Source organism: Eptatretus burgeri, unplaced genomic scaffold (assembly GCF_056783735.1).
Source record: "Eptatretus burgeri isolate ZD-2024b unplaced genomic scaffold, Ebu_testis_v1 Ebu_testis_scaffold_3186, whole genome shotgun sequence".
NCBI lineage: Eukaryota > Metazoa > Chordata > Myxini > Myxiniformes > Myxinidae > Eptatretus > Eptatretus burgeri.
In genome coordinates, this window is record NW_028225136.1 from 97,582 (window position 1) to 117,643 (window position 20,062).

At 49.0% G+C, this 20,062-nt stretch overlaps 1 protein-coding gene across 5 annotated transcripts in view; it reads left to right on the forward strand.

Annotated features, from left to right (window-relative positions):
- LOC147006332 (spectrin beta chain, non-erythrocytic 1-like) overlaps positions 1 to 20,062 on the forward strand; it is a 68,179-nt gene that overhangs the window by 13,628 nt on the left and 34,489 nt on the right. For all 5 annotated transcript variants that reach the window (XM_085869040.1, XM_085869041.1, XM_085869043.1 and 2 more), the window contains 11 exons: positions 5,759 to 5,876; positions 6,061 to 6,219; positions 6,318 to 6,620; positions 7,068 to 7,221; positions 7,600 to 8,191; positions 8,381 to 8,662; positions 8,886 to 9,023; positions 9,161 to 9,380; positions 10,124 to 10,321; positions 15,684 to 16,022; positions 17,623 to 17,825. In XM_085869040.1, the coding sequence (XP_085725166.1) occupies positions 5,759 to 5,876; positions 6,061 to 6,219; positions 6,318 to 6,620; positions 7,068 to 7,221; positions 7,600 to 8,191; positions 8,381 to 8,662; positions 8,886 to 9,023; positions 9,161 to 9,380; positions 10,124 to 10,321; positions 15,684 to 16,022; positions 17,623 to 17,825 (2,706 nt within the window). The remainder of the gene's footprint in view (positions 1 to 5,758; positions 5,877 to 6,060; positions 6,220 to 6,317; positions 6,621 to 7,067; positions 7,222 to 7,599; positions 8,192 to 8,380; positions 8,663 to 8,885; positions 9,024 to 9,160; positions 9,381 to 10,123; positions 10,322 to 15,683; positions 16,023 to 17,622; positions 17,826 to 20,062) is intronic.

Below are 20,062 nucleotides of genomic sequence, written 5' to 3' on the forward strand. Positions count from 1 at the left end.
GTTCAAACTCAGAACGCTGCAGAGAGTGGATGCTTGTTTTGTCATGAGCCTTGTGCTCGTTTCGAGTGGAGGAGTTTGCTTTGCCCCCCGGTACTGCTCTCAGTGCCGAAACTTGCTGGAGGAGCTGATGCATCATGCTCCACCAAACGAGCCGTGTCTGTCCCTCTCTGTCTCTCTGTCTCTCTCTGGACACCAAACGTTTGCCTGATGATGGAGTCCACCTGCCTCCAAATGTCCTGCCAGGGTTTGGTGACCCTCTCTTCTTGTCTTGACAAGACCCACTCTGTCGATCTCTTGTGAAGTGTCTGATGGGCCAAGATAAGTAAGAATAATCAAGGATCTACGGATCGTTTGTTTGGTATCGTGGACGTGCGTCGGTCATGGGTTATAGGGATTATTGCATCATTTCTTTATTTCATTTGAATGTTATGTTTTGAACACGAATCGGAACATGAACCTGCAGTTTTACAGGACATTACCTCTGGATTTAACCCGATCGCACGTGCGCAGAGAGGTCAGGTCAGGTATGGGAGCATGTGCCAGAGCAGCGCTTCACTGCATCCACTTTCTGCCGGTACTCCAGGGGCCTCCGTCTGGCCATCCCCCAGTCACATGCCTGGCCCATCCCCATCTCCTTGAGATGCCGATCCCAGTGGCTCCGACTCCTCATTCAGCACATGAAGAACCCCCAAAAGGATATCTAAAGTCTCCACAAAGATGACTTCATCATCTGCGAAATCAAGGTCAGAGATCTTGACATTCCCAAACGATGTACCGCAGCTTGATCTCTCCGACATCCTCCCTAGAATCCAGTCCATACAAGTGCTGAAAAGTGTGGGGGCCAGTACACACCCCTGACGAACTCTAGTAACAACTGGAAATAAGTCAGAGGTGGTACCACCACACTTCACAGCACTCTCAGTTCCAGAGTAGAGTTCAGACATCAGATCGATCAGTTTTGGTGGTACCCGACGAAGACCAAGAATCCTCCTGAGGGCATCACGATTCACTGAATCAAACGCTTTACAGAGATCAACATAGGCTGCAAGCAGCCCCTACCGAAAATTTCGTCTACGTTTGGTGAGGACCCGAAGAGCAAGGACACGGTCAATCGTTGACCTATTTGGTGTAAAGCCTGACTGCTCTGGACGCTGGTGCTCAAGCAGATGGTGGCGAACCCTATCAAGAATTATCTGAGCAAAGACCTTGCCCGGCACTGAGAGCAGCGTCACCCCTCGGTAGTTGTTGCAGTCTTGGCGATCACCCTTCCCTTTCCAGAGAGAGGCAGCAAGGCCCCTCTTTCAGTCAGTTGGGATGATGCCTGTGTTCCAGGCAGAGCACAAAACTGCATGCAACGACACGAGTGCAGCATTTCCACCAGCCTTGAGAAGTTCAGCATGGATGCCACAGATCCCTGGAGCTTCACCCCCATTTCAACCGGTTCACCGCAGCCTGTGTTTCCACAAGCGAAGGTGGACCACAGTTGATTGGAGGTTCTGCAACAGAGATTGTAACACCCCTGACGTCCAACTCGACAGCTGGGGGATCAGCCTGGTACAACCGCTCAAAGTAACCGGCCCAGCGGGCCTTCATTTCAGACTCCTCTGTCAAGAGCCTACCACTCTCTGCTCTAACTGCAGTTCATCGAGGGTTGGGCTTGGATGAACACAATGCGCAAATTCCCCTGTCAGCGGGACGAGAATCACTTGACCAAAGGTGATGCTCTACCCGCTCAAAGATTCCTCGCACATCGGCCTCCTTGTCTACCCTTAGCGCACTTCCAGTTTTACACCTCAGCTCCCTGAACAGCTCAGCTCTGTCATTCAGCCTGGCCCTGTGACTCTGGTCAATGGTATTCAGTGTCCCTTGAGAGACAAAATTCTTCTTACCGCTCCAGTGTGCTCCAACCCATCCACCGGCAACATCAAGGACGGTGGTCTTGAAGGCGCTCCACAACTCTTCAGGACCCCCCAAAGCACCCAGATCCGCCAAATCTCCACTCAGCCTGTTCGCAAACTCCTCAGCTACTCTCTCATCCTTGAGCTTCCCAACATGCAACCTTGGCTGGGATGGAATCATTCACCTGGATTTAAGGTGCAACTTAAGAGTTGCCATAACAAGCCGGTGGTCAATATTGAGGAACTGAGCACTCCGGTAGACCCCACAGTTCTGGATCATCCTCCAACGACCGTCAACGTGTACATGGTCAATCTCCTTTGCCACACCGCCAGCGTTGGAATACCAAGTCCAGCGATGAGCTTGTGGGCGCTGAAACCATGAACCAGCCACCCTAAGTCCATGACTTCTTGCAAAGTCAAGAAACTTAGTGCTATTCTGGTTCATAGTTCCTGACCCTTGGGGACCAACACATGTCTCATAACCATCCCTATCAGTTTCAATCGATGCATTGAAATCCCCCAAGACTGGAAGTGTATCTCGGCTGGGGCACTGATCAACCACAGACTCGAGCGTGGTTTAGAATGTGTCCTTCACGGTGAGATCACTCGCCTCAGTCGGAGCATAAACAGAGACCAGGGAAATGACACCTAAGGAGTGACGAATCCTTCGTCTCATAATACGCTTGTTGACCGGTGTTACTCAATTATCATTGGAGTCAGGTTTTTGGACACAGCTACAGCAACTCCTTGGGCAAGGTAACCATTTAATTAGAGCGTCCAGACCAATAGTCGGTGTAACCACCCACTATGATCTCGCTGCAATCTGGTCACCGAACCTCAGAGAGTGCTGCAATACCGGTGTCCAAACGCTTGAGCTCAGATGATAACAGAGACAGGTGACCATCCTCTCTTCGGGATAGGACATTCCAGGCACCCACCCGAAGGGACCGCCTCAGGTTAACCCAAGAAGACCGCCGTCTGGTGGCAGAGAGGAGTGAGATCATATTTTCACTCTGTCTGCCTGTCTGGCAGTCAAACAAAATTGAAAATCATTCCAAGCAGGAAACCTACAGTTTTTAATGACGTCATAAAGGACACAAACGACAGGCACAAACAACTAATGTAACGTGTTAAACAAGGTGATGTAAAAGATGCTGCATCAACGGCGGTAAACTTCCGAAAAGGTTTACTTTTTACAGGGGTGCTTTTGTCTTTGCCGGTGGTTTTGGGTGGGGGTGAAGGGGGTGACACAAATTCTCGATGTAAATGTGTATCATGTAGCGCCACCTCCAGGTGTGGGAGGGTATTACAAGTCCCCTCCATTGACAGGACAGTATTCCTGTCCCCACGTTTTCCAGTGTTGTGAACATGCTTGGGGTTCAGTTTTCCACGCATGCTTGGAACATGGTCACCCATCAGGCAGGTGCTCTGTTAGTAGTTAGAAAGGTCAAACCCACCCTCAGGTCTATATCTAAAAATCTACATCCTTATTTCATGTCCTTACGTTTATTATTCCTCCTTAACGTGCTTTTATCGCGTCTAGGAAGACTACAAGCCCTCGAGCTGAGGTGGGAGAACTTTCGAGACTTTCGCAGGGGCCCTGTCACTTTGCAAGTTTGGTGAAAGGTCAGGGAAGGTGATCATCTTGCCCAATAGCCGAGTAACGGGCCAATGGTCAGAGGGAGGGAAGGGCCGTGAATCCTCATCTGTGACGTCGGTGGGCGTTGTTATTAAAGGCGGGGACTACAAGAATCATGGCGGAGAACACAGTCGACACAACACTGGGAGGCTGCTGTCAATGAAGCTGGCAGGGAGAAAGCCACACCTGTTCTGCCGACGTCACGCCTCGTCCCGTCAACTCATCCCTCTCTCCTGCCACCAAGGCCGACGATTGACTCATCCAAGCAGGTGGTCAGGCGACCCTAAAGCAACTCACTGATTTGGCGTAGAACTCCTTTAATGCCTGCTGAATCCCCCCAGTCCATCCACTGTCACATTAATTGAGTAATTATGACTTTTGCGATCATTCGTTTGGTTTGTGGACGTGTTTGAGGAATCGTTATTTTTGTCCACTGTTTGCTTCTTGTATATTCCTGACCCTTTTGGGTTTTTTATTTTTTACACCAATGCACTTTATCCTGATTGTAGTCTAACGTAATCTGTGTGAGATAGACATTTGTCGCGGTCCTGTACTGCTAGATAGCTGGCATCACGTGGTTTGTTTGCTCGGCCAAATATTAATATTTGCCGTGTGCGATTGCCACCGGCACGGCACTCACTCGGCTCGAGGACTTCAACCTGCACGGTAATGCGGAATCCCGCTGGAAGTCTCTGAGGTGGGAGAACTGTCATGGTCATTTGACATGACCTACCGGATTTTTGACATCTCACCACACATGTCACCACAGTTGGACCCTAAGTTAATTAGCTTAGGGAGTAAAAGGAAGTCCCCCAGTACGTGATTGCCCTCTGTGATTTTCCCTATGTCTTTTTTTTTACATCTCAAGCAAGGCCGTAAAGCTGGAGACACGTTCCTGAAATGACAACAGACAGGAGAAGCCCCGCCTTCCCGGGTTTGATGGCGAGCAGGACACGCCCCGGAGGGGATATAGAGCGCCGAGAAGAGGAAAAAAGAGAGAGGTTCCTACTGCATGGGACGAGGAAAGGAAGTGGTCGAAGGCACAGGAGAGGCACGAGCATTTTGCACTGTGGAGTGTGGAAGGCTCCCGCCTGGTTTGTCAGAACATGCACACGAGGTCAGTGTGAGGACCGCACAAGGCAGGTGGCACCTTTTAAGAAAGAGGAAGGCTGGGACGTTTGGAGCCTTCGTGCGGAAAGCTGCGAGAGAAGCGCCACCGTGCGCGCGCGTGTGCTCTGCGACAAGTGACGGCGCCATTTTGCCTGCGTGCTCACGTTCTGGTGGAAGTGTTCCCCATTCCGAGTTCGACGAGGACCAGCACAGGGCCACGCTGAGCACCAGTGTACTTAAAAGTGGTGGGGGGTTCTTTTCATTTTGTCACCCTTTGTCTGTGTGTGCGAGGCCTTGACCATCGGATTATTATTATTTTTTTTGTTTGTTATTATTTCCTTCACATTATCGTGTGTGGAAATATTTGTGCGTTAAATGTGATTATTTTGAAGAAACTATTCGTGTAATTGTAGTGGGTTCTGGATAAACTCCCTTGAGCTGTCCTGGAGCAGCGCCCTGTGCTCTGTTCCTCCCCGTGCTCCTCCCGGTGCTCCTCCTGGTGCTCCTCCCTGTGGTGCTCCCTGTGCTCCTTCCGGTGCTCCTCCTGTTGCTCCTCCCTGTGCTCCCCGTGTTCCTCCCGGTGCTCCTCCTGGGTGGATCGCCTTTCCGCCATTGCGCTCGTTAACGCGCGAGCGTTACTTCCCGAATCTCGGTTTTTGCCTTCAAGGGAGAAACTTTGCCATCCGTCCAGGTATTGTTTGAACTCGGACCCTGGACGCGACAATATTTACAGAATCAGGGTCTTTTTTTTTGTTTCCTCGTTTGTTGCTTTAATTTGACGACTGTTCGTCCCAGAAAAAATCTCCACCTTGCTGCTTCACGTTTCGGTAACAAGGTGCTTCCAACCACCTTATACGCCAAATCAGTGCAATCGGAGCCGCGCGCATCAACGTGCTTGAGCGACGATGCAATATTGCCTTTGCTTTTGTTTTCAAGAGATGTCGAGTCGTTGGAGCAGATCAAGCATTTTTCACGATAAAGATTAAAATATTGATGAGAAACGCACATCGACAACGAGCCACGTGCGAATCTCTCCTCGCGGCAGATGTAATCAATAGATTGACCTCGTGCAGCCAAGCGTATTGATTGATGTCCTCTTGTGTGTCTTTAGGTTCACCAAAAAGTGCGACCTTGAGGTCCTGCTGTTCATAATCCAGAGTGAAATGCGCGCCAACAACCAGAAGGTGTACACGCCAAGGGAGGGCAAGCTCGTCTCGGACATCAATCGAGTAAGACCCTCCCTCGACATTCAAATACATTCGGTTTCTACCGGGGTGAGAGGGAGATGCAAATTAAATGAGCAACCAGTTGGACCCTCCATCACGCCGATGTTTGTTTGAAGAAAGTTTGAACAAAGGTTGGAAACTCCTTCTGACCTCTTAACCATTCTTCACGATCGTTCTCGCTGAACAGGCCTGGGAGCGACTCGAGAAGGCTGAACACAGGAGAAGACTGACCCTAAGTGTCCAGCTCACTCGACAGGAGAAATTGGAACAGATGGCTCTTCGGTTTGACCAGAAGGTGATGCGGTGTGAGACGTGGCTCCAGGAGAACCAACGCCTCGCGCTCCAGGTAACCGACCTCAGCACTCTAGCACCATCTCCGCTTCCTCTTTGATGCCTTTTTCGAAAACATCATCTGAGCAAACCACTTCGCTTTTGGGACTGCAGGATGACTTTGGCCAAGACCTGGCAGCCGTGGAAGCCGCGACCAAGAAGCACGAGGCGATCGAAGCGGACGTCTTTGCGTACGAAGACCGTGTGCAAGCCATGTTGGATTTGGCCCACGAGCTCCAGACGGAGGGATATCACGAAACCCGACGCGTAGTCGCAAGGTCTCATCACGTCACGCACCTGTGGGAGCACCTACGGGAGATGCTGGCCACACGGCGTTCCCGCCTCGATGCTCATCTCAGTTTGCAGCACTTCCTCCAGGAGATGATTGGCCTGAATGGCCGGATGGATGACTTGAAGGTATGCGATGGAATCATCGAATCCACAAAATTGTTTAAGTGAATCAGCTCGACGTGCGAGATGAAATTTCTGCGCGAGTGGCAAGAAAATACTTGCAAACCTGCAGCACACGATATGGTGTGTGAGTCCACATGCAGATATCCTTCGATGTGGATCGCTCATTCTCAGATGTAACATCATCTGGGGACCTGGGCATGGCCCTGCCTTGTTCAATGCCTCCATCTCGTCATTGTTTTGGATCTCCTGTTTTGAAAAGGTTGAAAATGGGAGAGATCACGCTCCTGTGCGTGTCGGTGTCACCCCGATACCGATGGAACCCGTGTTCGCATGTCTGCTGTGCGCGTCCGATGTGTGAGAAAACGAGCGGTGATGGGACCTGCAGACTCTCTCCGTCCTTTATTTATTTCTAACCACAGTCTTGGTGATATTTATTTGTGCGCTCCACAGGTACACCTGCAATCTGAGGACTACGGTAAACACCTGCTGGGTGTGAAGGATCTGCTGCAGAAGCATATGCTCGTCGAGGCGGATGTTTGGCTGCAGGAGGAGTGCATTCGCAATGTGCATGACGCTGCGCAGAAGTTTGTCGTTGTTGGGGAGGGTGCGTATCGTCGATAACCTTCCTTTTGAAAAACAGGACTTCCCCACCCCCCCTTGAAAGGTGGAAGAACAAGAACACCTTTTGGGTTTTCCGAACACGTGCTCTTCGGAGGATCATTGCGAACGTAATGCCGGAGATGCCGCGGTGACCGCGTCGGTGTGTCTGCGATGTATGTCTCTGAGTTGTGTGAACAGGAAATTGTTCACACAGAGATTGCACTCGACCCTGAGTGGCTGTATTGTTTTGGCGCTGCTGTAGAATGTGGTGAACTCCAACTTTTTACCCTGTTTTCTGCGACATCCCGTCGAGTGTAACCTGAAAACGATGACGGAGACGTGCCATTGAGATTTAACTAATGTTTCGTGTCACCGTCTGCAGGTTACAAGCCCTGTGACCCACAGCTCGTCCAAGAATGTGTTGTTCACCTGGAGGTCCTATATGCTAAGCTGTGTGCAATGGCGGCGGCGCGGCATTACAAACTGCAAGCATCGTGGCACCGCTGGTGTTTCTTTTCAGAGATGGACGAACTGGTGAGCTGGATACGCGAGACCGAACCTCTCCTTCTATCTCAGGAGGTCGGGAAGGACCGGACTGGCGTTTTAAGACTCCTGGCACGTTACCGGACTTTTGAGGATGAGCTGAGGAGCCGCCGGATCCATATGAAGCAAACGGTGCGCGAAGGTGAAGTGATGACGGAGCTGGGACATTTCGGCGCCGGTGAGATCGCCGAGAGAGTGGTTGAAATGCAGCAGATGTGGGACGGATTAGAAGAACTCGCGACGGTGCGCAAGCGGCAATTAAGCGATGCTGAGATGTCGTGGCTGTTTGCGGCGGACTTGGACGACCTCGAGGCCTGGATCTCGGACGTGATGCGCCTCGTGTCTGGCGGTGACGTCGGCAGTGATTTGTTCTCCACTCAAACACTTCTCAAGAAACACAAGGTCGTGATGATGGAGATTTCTGGATACCGGTGAGAGAGAGCTTCTTGGCTCGCCATGCGTGCTCTGATTTTGTCATTCACACCAGGTACTTGCATCGCCCAGATGATGACGACCAAATTGCAGTCGTTTTGATGCAAAATATTAAATTGCATTTTCAATACAGGAGAACAGGATGGTCCTGAACGTCATCTCACGTGCGGTCCTTCTTCTCCCCACAGTCCAGCTGTGGACGCTCTGCGCGAACAGGTCCAAACCCTCTCGACTAGAAAGTCAACTACCAAGGCCGGTGGGCGGGGGCGCTTCGTGGGGTTGGAGCGACAGTACAATGAGTTAGTGGAGGCAGCGCACCGCCGCGAGCGGTGCCTGCAGGAGGCGCTTGCTCTCTACGAGGTGTACAGTCAGGTGGACATCTGCGATCTGTGGACTGATGAGAAAGAGCAATGGCTGAACGGGATGATTCTACCTGCATGCCTTGAGGATCTTGAGGTGGTACAGCACCGGTGAGTTTCAACATCTGATGATGTTTTTGTGATTGTGACCGAATTGAAACCTCTCATTAACTCTTCCATCGGTGAATGACTTTCCTCAAGTCCATCAAGGCGAGTCAAATCATTTCATTTTGATTCTATCGTTTCATGGTCTCTCAATTTTGTGGAGGCAAGACAATGAGATGGTTGTAGTTTGGACCTGTCTGGCTGAAGGTTTGTGTGTTGCTTGGTCCAGTTTCCAAAGCCTGGATCTCGAGGTGAACAGCGAGGCCGCACATATCGCCGTGGTGAACCGACTTTCCCTTCAGCTCATCAGCGCCGGTCATCCTGGAGAACAAGACGTCAAGGTGAAGCAGGGTCGCTTGAATGACAGGTATGGCCGTGCTTTTGATCTCGCTTTCCTTGCTCTCGTTAGTTGTGTAAACCTTCTGCGTAGTCTGTATGTGAACGGACATATCCGACACTCCACGTGTTGTACTTTGATACGTCGGCTTGTCTCCGGGCCTATAGGTGGAATAAATTTCTCGAGTTGGTGGACCTGAAGAAAGAAGGATTGCAGTCAGCCCTCAGCATCGAGAACTTTCACCTTCAAGTAAACGCGACCAAGGCCTGGATTAAGGAAAAAACCAAAGTCATCGAATCATCCCAAGAGTTTGGAAAAGACCTGGCTGGAGTCACGGCCTTGCAGCGCAAGCTTGCAGGAATGGAGAGGGACCTCACCAGTATTCAGGTAGGCCTTTCAATTGTTGTTGTTTTTTTATTCCAGCTTACTGAATGCTCATGGAAGGGTTGTTATAAGCACACACACACACACACACCACTACAGAAAAATACAGCTCTTGACCTGGGTCACTTCCCAGAATCCTCCATGTGCCACCTTGTAGCGGTGCATTTTTCTTTGCAGTTATCAGGAAGTCCACCTCTCCCCCTTCCTTCCTCCTGCCCATGGGATACCAATCCAAGGGATTTGTCCACATTATCACCTTAAATGCTGATTGTCAAGAAAGAAGCAGCACATGCTGCTGCAGATCTCGACCTCGTTCTGTTGAAAGTCGTTGGTATTACTCGACAGGGGTTCGAACCACCGACCTCTCAGACTGAGAGCGGACACAATAACCATGACATCACTGGGTGTAATGTTTCTTCAGTTAAAATTTATTTCCTCCATATTCCTCAAGAACACCCACAGGTTGACTCGGCCGAGTATGTTGGTCCCTTATTGTTTGTGTTTGTTGTTGTTTAGTGCATTTCAGGACATCATGAATGGGAGAATCTGCTCACTTTTAGCATTCACATTTTGGTTCTTGAGGTCTTTTGGCGAATCATTTGCATATCCAAAATGAGCCGACGACAATGTTTGATTGTATAAACGGAGCTTTTATTTTTAAAATCACCCAATCTCTTTCACTACGGCTGTGTCCGTTCATCGGTTACGGTTCACCCGTTGGACCGTGTCCTCCTCGCCTGATTCAGACCAAGCTGGAGGAAACGCGTTGCGAGGCGGAGCGGCTGGTTATGCAGCACCCGGAGCAGGCCGAGGCCATCCGCGATTGTGTGGCCGAGATCAAGGCCCTGTCGGCCGATCTCATGGAGACCCTGCATGAGCGTAATGAATCTCTCAGCGAGGCGAGCAAGCTGCAGAAGGTGTTACGAGACCTGGACGATTTTCAGGTGCCCATTCTCCTGGAGCTTGAAATGCTTCATGATTATTTGTTTTTGTCCATCTTCTTTGTATAGAGAGTGGAGGCATCCGGATACGAGATTGTTTTTAATGGGTTTTTGTCGGTGATTCTTCACCATTGAGATGTAGGGCCCAATAGGATATGCAGGAGCATGATATCTCAAACAGTTATGGACAGGTTCGGATGAAACTTGGTGGATGAGTTGGGGAGGTCACAAAAACAAACCAATTAGACTTTGGTTCATGTCCAAATCCAGATCCGGCCTATCAGTGGGAAACAAAACAAACTGTTCAGCTCGGCCACAGTCCCACTTTCCAGTTAATATGTCTGATAAATTTCCCATGTAGTTTACTCCTGGAAATTGACGTCGCACGGTCGGGAATTTCGGGAAGAACCGATCAGAGTTTGCATATACGCACGCGATGGAGACGTGTGGTTAAAAATCGTTTGGAAGCGTCTATTCCCTTTGTTCGACTTCTGGCAAATTGTTGTGTAAATATCCACGAAAGAGCAAATTAAGTTGTGCCCTCTGCCTCCTCGCCCTTCCATGGGCCTCGACTTGTTCCCCAACAAACGTTTCTTTTGCAAACAACCGACTCACATAACTTCACTCGTTTCTTCACCTTACTTTTCACACATGAACCCCCTCTTTCTTCCTAACATTATCAAAATGACAGAGCTATTAATACTTCCTCGTACTTCTTCAACCGCCCCAATTATTCCCACCGTCTGGTGGGATCGGCTGGGGAAGGACGTCTTTCACGAATCTGCCGGCCAAGCTTGAACCAACTCCTGCAGTGCTGGCAGACGCATCCTCCAGTTTAACGTCCATCCGATTGATTCCTCGCCCTGCATGCCGAACGCCAGGGTGGTAGTTTCTCGCTGAGTTCGGATTCCAACCATGGCACGACAGGTCAAAGGTGAATATTCAATCCTTTAAGAGTCGAATCTGTCCTGGCAGGCCGTAAAATAACAAATACAATGGGATTTATTATTTGAAATAATACTGTTGCTGCCACGGGCACCGAGACACCAGCTTGTCACTCAGGGGGATTAATCACCGGTTGTCTCGGTGGAGCCAGACCTGGGACCACCGCTCACAATTAACGTTGTGGTGCGGTGGGTTGTTTTAAAACCATGAACGCCACCCAGTTAACCACGAGTTCCAGTGTCCACCGTCTAATTATGCCGTTTAACTAGAGGTCACGTGGTTACCTGAGCGGGGAGCGTGCCCTCGGCAAAGCACCCAATGTTATCTCGATTAGATTTTAATTAGGGCGGCCGGGCGTTTTAACCGCTGGTGCGTGCTGACTATTTTTGGTCAAATCTGTGGTAATTACCTCCCAGTCTATCTCCGTTCGGACAATGCCAGACCAATGGAAGGAAAGGGCAACAACGGACAGGTTGGAAATCGATAAATGATTTATTAATAATAAAATAAAAATAAATTTTTATTTTCTGAAGTAAATAAAGAATAAATTTCAAAGCAAAATCAATCAAAATGCCAGGAAAGAGACAAAAAGCAGATGTTTATCAGGGGTTGACTTACAGCTAAACACAGACAAGGATACCCAACAGATCATTCAGGGGAGGGGCGGGTGGGGGGGGGGAGAATCGTCTCGCCCACCAGAGAGTAGTCGTCCGTGAAGTGAAAACGTCCTGAAATGTGTGCGTGTGTGTCACGTCCGTCGCCAGCACCCAGCCTTGCCGTGCACCCTCTCGCGAACAGCCTTGAATGCCAGCCGACCTCTGGGAGGGCACTGAGATCGTCTGTCGTGGGTTTCGACCCTGGTGCTGCGACACGGGCAGCTTCTCACACTTCACGAAACTGCTGACATCCAGTGACCCACACGGTCCATCGGTGACTGACCCGCGCATCACGTTGGTGACTGACCCGTGCCTCACTCGTTATCGGCGCTGCTCACACCCACACGCGCACCACACGTTCGCTTGCTCAAGCACTGGGAAGGACGAATTGACTCGTTGGTGCTGGTCAGACACCCACACGCGCATCACACGCTCACTTTTTTCTCCTTTTTTGCGCACTTACACTCGCTTCCTGCTCGCTTCTCTCACCCTTTTCCTCTCTCTTCTCTCACCCTTTTCCTCTCTCTTCTCTCGCCCTTTTCCTCTCACTTCTCTCGCCCTTTTCCTCTCTCTTCTCTCACCCTTTTCCTCTCACTTCTCTCGCCCTTTTCCTCTCTCTTCTCTCGCCCTTTTCCTCTCTCTTCTCTCGCCCTTTTCCTCTCACTTCTCTCGCCCTTTTCCTCTCTCTTCTCTCGCCCTTTTCCTCTCTCTTCTCTCGCCCTTTTCCTCTCACTTCTCTCGCCCTTTTCCTCTCACTTCTCTCGCCCTTTTCCTCTCTCTTCTCTCGCCCTTTTCCTCTCTCTTCTCTCGCCCTTTTCCTCTCACTTCTCTCGCCCTTTTCCTCTCTCTTCTCTCGCCCTTTTCCTCTCTCTTCTCTCGCCCTTTTCCTCTCACTTCTCTCGCCCTTTTCCTCTCTCTTCTCTCGCCCTTTTCCTCTCACTTCTCTCGCCCTTTTCCTCTCACTTCTCTCGCCCTTTTCCTCTCTCTTCTCTCGCCCTTTTCCTCTCTCTTCTCTCGCCCTTTTCCTCTCACTTCTCTCGCCCTTTTCCTCTCACTTCTCTCGCCCTTTTCCTCTCACTTCTCTCGCCCTTTTCCTCTCTCTTCTCTCGCCCTTTTCCTCTCACTTCTCTCGCCCTTTTCCTCACTTCTCTCGCCCTTTTCCTCTCTCTTCTCTCGCCCTTTTCCTCTCACTTCTCTCGCCCTTTTCCTCACTTCTCTCGCCCTTTTCCTCTCACTTCTCTCGCCCTTTTCCTCTCACTTCTCTCGCCCTTTTCCTCTCACTTCTCTCGCCCTTTTCCTCTCACTTCTTTCCCCCTTTTCCTCACTTCTCTCGCCCTTTTCCTCTCTCTTCTCTCGCCCTTTTCCTCACTTCTGTCGCCCTTTTCCTCTCACTTCTCTCGCCCTTTTCCTCTCACTTCTCTCGCCCTTTTCCTCTCTCTTCTCTCGCCCTTTTCCTCTCTCTTCTCTCGCCCTTTTCCTCTCTCTTCTCTCGCCCTTTTCCTCTCTCTCTTCTCTCGCCCTTTTCCTCTCACTTCTCTCGCCCTTTTCCTCTCACTTCTCTCGCCCTTTTCCTCTCACTTCTCTCGCCCTTTTCCTCTCTCTTCTCTCGCCCTTTTCCTCTCACTTCTCTCGCCCTTTTCCTCTCTCTTCTCTCGCCCTTTTCCTCTCACTTCTCTCGCCCTTTTCCTCTCTTCTCTCGCCCTTTTCCTCTCTCTTCTCTCGCCCTTTTCCTCTCACTTCTCTCGCCCTTTTCCTCTCTTCTCTCGCCCTTTTCCTCTCACTTCTCTCGCCCTTTTCCTCTCACTTCTCTCGCCCTTTTCCTCTCTCTTCTCTCGCCCTTTTCCTCTCTCTTCTCTCGCCCTTTTCCTCTCACTTCTCTCGCCCTTTTCCTCTCACTTCTCTCGCCCTTTTCCTCTCACTTCTCTCGCCCTTTTCCTCTCACTTCTCTCGCCCTTTTCCTCTCACTTCTCTCGCCCTTTTCCTCTCACTTCTCTCGCCCTTTTCCTCTCACTTCTCTCGCCCTTTTCCTCTCACTTCTCTCGCCCTTTTCCTCTCACTTCTCTCGCCCTTTTCCTCTCTCTTCTCTCGCCCTTTTCCTCTCACTTCTCTCGCCCTTTTCCTCTCTTCTCTCGCCCTTTTCCTCTCACTTCTCTCGCCCTTTTCCTCTCACTTCTCTCGCCCTTTTCCTCTCACTTCTCTCGCCCTTTTCCTCTCACTTCTCTCGCCCTTTTCCTCTCACTTCTCTCACCCTTTTCCTCTCTCTTCTCTCACCCTTTTCCTCTCACTTCTCTCGCCCTTTTCCTCTCACTTCTCACTTCAGAACGGACCTCCAATTCGTTTTATATCTGCGGTCCGTCCCGGCCGGCGCAGTCCGCCCCAAGCTCACCCCGCCCCACTTGCGCACGGTTACCATGACGACCCGTGCACTCCAAAAAAAGGCGGGCGCTGGAGCTCACGAAAGAACGTTGCTGATGAAAAATAAGGACGCGCGTCAGAGCTCACGAAAGAAATGTGTGTAAACGTGTCTGTGATAAAGAAAAAAGCTTCCCACAAGAGAGGGGATCTATTCTTCACCATTCTCAACGCATCACATTTAAGATCCCATTAGACATGGGGACGGGACTAATCTGAACATGCATTTAAAGAAATAACTGTCTGATGAACTGGATGTGTGGATGCATTCATCAGACCGGATTCTGAAATCCGAAACAAAACTTTACTTTCACTGTGCTTCAGACGTGTGACGTCATAATGTCTGCGCCGTCCTGGTTCACACAGGAGGTTCATGCTTTTGTGATTCTGGGATCAATGATGTCAGCAAAGCAGCACGCGAAGCTTCAATTGGTGTTAACAATCGGTTCACTCTGTCTGTCGACAAAGATTGAGGAACTACGTACTTAATATGAATTGAATGTTCTGTCTTGAACACTGCAGAACACGAACCTGCAGTTTTGCAGTACTTAGACTGGACTTGGTAAATTGTACTGAATATCGTCCCGATCGCACATCCCGAGACGAGTAAGGTAATTATTTTTTAGTGTCTGCCTGCCTGGCAATCAATCAAAATTCAAAATCATAACAAACAGAAACCTTGCTGTTTTTAGGGACGTCATAAAGGACACAAACAACAGGCACGAATGACTCGAGTGATGTGTTAAATAAGGCGGTGTAAAAGACGGTGCATCAACGGCGGCAAACTTCTGAAAAATATGTTTGTACAAAACTTAAAATCCTAATTTTATTTCAATTTAATTACGTACTTGAGCACTGCAGAACTTCAAAGAAAAACCTACAGTATGGCAGTACTTGGACAAATTATTTAATCATTTTACACCCTCTCGACTAAACAAATGTCAGCGTTGGGGATTATTGAGACTCAGACAAAATGGCGGGTCGTAGCCAATGACTATGACCCGCCATTTTGTCTGCGTCAGAGGAAATCGTGTCCAGGTGGTGGGATCGGGCTCGGACATGCAATCTGCAAGAGTTTAAAAGACCCTTCCCCTGTCCTTTTTCTCAAGACTTCGGGGTAAAGTATTCCCTGGACTCTCAACTATGTTTATGGTGAAGGATTATTGAAGACATTTTCAGGAATGTTCTCGTAGGTGTACCTGTGCAGTTGTCGAGTGGAAGCAGTGTCAAGTTTTCACCGAATGTCGGTCGAACATTTGCCTGAGTTGTTCATAAACAGCTTACCTGCACCATTACCGTCCTTTTGCTTCACGCTCATTCTCTTCTCATCGTCCCGTCCTCTCTTCTACCAGGGTTGGCTCTCTTCGACACATACAGCAATCACGTCCGAGGACACGCCGAGTACGCTGCTGGAAGCCGAAAAGCTGCTTGCGCAACACCACACCGTACGCAGCGAGGTGGACAACCATGAGGATGACTACATGCGGATTTGCGAAGAGGGCGAGGCCATGAGCCATGATCGCAGCGACGCACAGTACGTGTCCCTTCGGCAGCGGCTGCAAGCCCTCAATACCGGCTGGAACGATCTCCACCAAGCGTGGGACAGCCGGCTCGCTCTTTTGTCCCAGGCGCATGGGTATCAGAGCTTACTGAAGGATGCCCGTCGAGCTGAAGGCTTCTTAATCCACCAGGTATTTATCTATCTATAATTCCAGCAATGTGTGTGTGTGTGTGTGTGTCTGTGACCGCTGTTTTCTCGACAATCACTGGGCCGATCTAATTGAAACTTGCCAGGTATATTGCTGGGGCCCTGTGGATGTGCCTTTTCAAGGTGTGATATTAATCGGACAAGTGCTTCCAAAGTTATGGCCATTTATTTACCAACCAATGAAAGGACACGTTGCTGCGTAGGCCAGTGCGTGGCCGGCCGACGATGACGTCACGGGCCGTGCCGGTTATGATGGGCATCAGTGCCTTAGTTACCATGGCGTAGGAGTGGCAATGGTCAATGGCAGCTAATGTCATGGCAAGCAAAGACAGGGAGGTAAACTTGATTTTAATTTGGATTTTAATTAACTCTGTGTGTGTAAGTATCACAGCAGTTGTGACTTCAATGCAAGCGATAATTCGTGGAATGCACGTGAACATTCCGTACGGACACGCACCACTTCCGGATAGTGATGACTTAATGTATTCTAATAATTTCTCGATTTCTTCTGCGCATTTATCGATAAACACAATGCCCCAATCCAGTCGTCATTTACGAGAGCCAAGGAACGGCCTGTGTAGTTGTTTGAAAGTTTTTTATTTTTAATTTTTTTGGTTTGCACGTATGGCCACACATGTACTGGCACGCGAGAGCAAAGGAACGGCCTGCGTGGTTATTGTTTCTGGCTCGCGGTTTGAAAGTTTTTTTTTGCACGTACGGGCACGTACTAGTATTATAAATCAGGAGTGTTTCTGTCTGTCCGTCCCTGAACTACTCCATGCGCACACTCCATAACGAGCCTTAGACCTTGCATTAAAAAATTAAGACCCTTCCCATTTCCCTTTTCTCAAGACAAGGTGAACTGTCGTTTAAATATTTATTGAAGGGATAAAGATGGCTGTTGGGTGAGGAATGAATAAACAACAACAGCACATTCACCACAACAACCACAGCACATTTGACAAGACCCTCAAACAGACATCACAACCACTATATCATCCAATCATTCATCCATACGCAAACTACCTAAAAGTCCTGGCAACATCCCTCTACCCCTGGATCTCCATAACTTCCAGGTACCGATCTAATTCTAATTTAAACCTATCGACTGTTTCTGCTGCCACAACCTTTCCAGGTGGACCATTCCATGCATGAACTACTCTGAGTAAAAGACCCCTGTCTTACTGCTTTCTTAACTCTCCTCTTCTTCACTCTCAGGGAATGGCTCCTGGTCCCATCACTGTCTACTCCACTGAAAAAACTCTGCACTTAAATTTTTCTGCACCTTTCATTATCCTCAACATCTCAATCATATCACTTTTTAATCACCTCCTTTCTCATGTATGAAGTCCTTCATGGCTTAGTTCTTCAGCCACCCCTCGTAGCTTCGTGCAGCTCGGCCCCAGAATCAATCTGGTAGCTGTCCGTGCTGAACTCACTCGATGGTAAGTCGCCACGTCCTTCCTGAAAGGTGGTGATCAAAACCGAACACAATATTCCAGATGAGGCCTTGCTAAGTCCCAGTTCAGCTTCTTTGCCATCTTTGCTTCGTTTTAACGAACGATTGATCTCATCTACCCCAGGAGCACATCCTGAGCCACACGGAGATGCCCGTGACATTCGAGGCTGCCGAGAAGGCCATCAAGAAGCTCGAGGACCTGAAAACGACCATGGATGCGAACCATGAACAGATAAACGCTGTGGTTGAGACCGGCTGGGGGCTCTTTGCCGAGAACAACATCTTCGCAGGAAAAATCCAGGAGATAATCGATTCTATCGATCAAAGGTTTGCGAAGTTTCGCGGACATGTCTGTCCTCCCGCAGTTTTGTCTGAGTTGGACAAGATACGTACCGGTATTTCTTCTCTTATGTTTCGCGAGTCTCACCCGTTCACGACTAGACGGGGAAAGCTATTGCAGTCGGTTTGTGCTCCCGTCGGTGAGTGTGTTGGTCCACGCAGATCTATGTCAACGTAGATCGTTCAATGTCAGATCTACTTTAATCTACATATTCCTCCTCGCTTGCAAGTCTCTCCATTGTTAATGCTCAGTCGTGTTTGTGATACCCATCCGCAGGGCCTCGGGTGTGTGTGAGATACTCGGGTGTGTGACACCGATGCCTTTTATTTATTTTTCGTTCACATGAGGTCGGGAGATCAAATTATATTTCCCTTGCATTTGTGTAAAACCATTTGTCGAGGGAAATAATTTTACTTACAGGTGTTAAGTTTTTATTACTTTCTCGATCTAAAAAAATATTTTTTTCCAAATGCTGTCAGTCAAAGCCACTGAAATGGCCTCTGACGAAGTTAGAGGAGGGAGAGAGAGGTTTGAAAGTTCAGACTTGAGATGAGAAAGATGATGTTTTCTGGCTCTCCTGAGGGTAGATACACACTTGTTCCAAGCTTTGTGGAAGGAACTGAGATTTCTTCAGTTGGATTACCCTTCCATGAGGTGAAGGCAAGTTATTTTAGGACATTTGCTTCGCCACAAGCTTCAGTGAACCATGGGCAGGAGGAAGGGTAGGACAACTGAAGACGAAAGGGGATAAATCTGTGCATGAGGGAGAGCAAGTTTCTTTGAAAGAATTCCCAGGACGAGTTGATGTTGGAGAAAGTAGCGATGGGAGATCAGTCTGGAAGTTTGATGGCTGCTCGGAGACCCTGCCAGTTGGCCTGAGGTGGATCTCGAATAACAGCCAGAGAGATGTTTACTTTGACAAGGACGTGGTCAGAAGAACTGATTGGAGCGGAGAAAGAACAGATATTTTCAGGGAAATTGGTCAAAATCAGATCCAGAAGAGATGGAGTACCATCGTTTGAGATCCGGATCCGGAAGTTGACCAATTGAGTCAGTCCCAATGAGTCGCAGAAGTCTATTGCTGAAGTGCCATGGCTGTTGAGAGTGGTACCCACACCCAGCCAACTGGCATGATGACAATTGAAGTCACAGGCAGATAGTCAGAGGTGGCTATTCGTAGAATAAATGTTTGTTTGTTATCTTGCCAAATCGAAGTTTTTGCAAGATATGTTAGTCAGCTTGTATGTTTTTTGTTTTTTTGTTTTTTTTTTGTCTGTAATCACGTGTAAAAAATTCTGCAGAGCACAGTTATTATTGGAAATTTTTGTAACTTCGCATATCAGAGTCCTATTGAGGTCCCTTTCAGCGCATAAAATTTTGAAGGTCAAGGTCAAAGGTCAAGGTCACTTTGTCGCAAATCAGGGGAGTCGACGAAACCCTTATTTTTTGAGTCATTTTGATTGGATCGTCTTCAAACTTCATGGGAATATAGGTCATGGTCTAGTGCTCAGCTGATTCATTTTTGGTGGCGATTGGCCTTGACCTTCATGGTTAACGCCGAAGGTCAAACATATTTGACCCTCAGGTCAAATTTTCAAGTTTTATGAACCATATCGTGTCGTACCTCAAATTAAACACCTCGATGAGTGCTTTCTAGATATGTCAAGCTTGAGACATTATGACGTCATTTGGTGACGTTATGAGGCAAATGCATATTTTTCATGGTTACTCTGCAGAACGATTCTCATCGGAATCTCTCGTCGGCAGATATTCCTCAAGGAGTCGCTCCTGGTGGATAGCAGCTCTGTTCACCTCAGTGTGACCTTATAGAAGTCACACGTGGTCACCTTTTGGCAAGATACGGGTCACCCTGCGGGTGACATTGGTTTATTTTTGTTTTGTTTTTTTTGTATACCTTGTCGAGGCTCGTATGAAAGCTAACACACAACGCACAGTAAGGGGGGCATGAGACAAGAGGAGCGGGAGTGGGAAGGACAAAACAGTGCGGAACAGAGGCATTAGATCTGTGAAAGGGAGAGGGATGGGGCAGGGAACATGGCACTGAAGTGCCATGACAGGTGAGAGAGGTACCCACACCAAGCCAACTGGCATGATGACAATTGAAGTCGCCACATATGAGGAAGAGAGAGTTTGGATGAGAGGATAGAAGTTGGTCCATGTTTTCGGATAGTGAGGTGCAGATGGAGTCATCACTGTTTGGTGG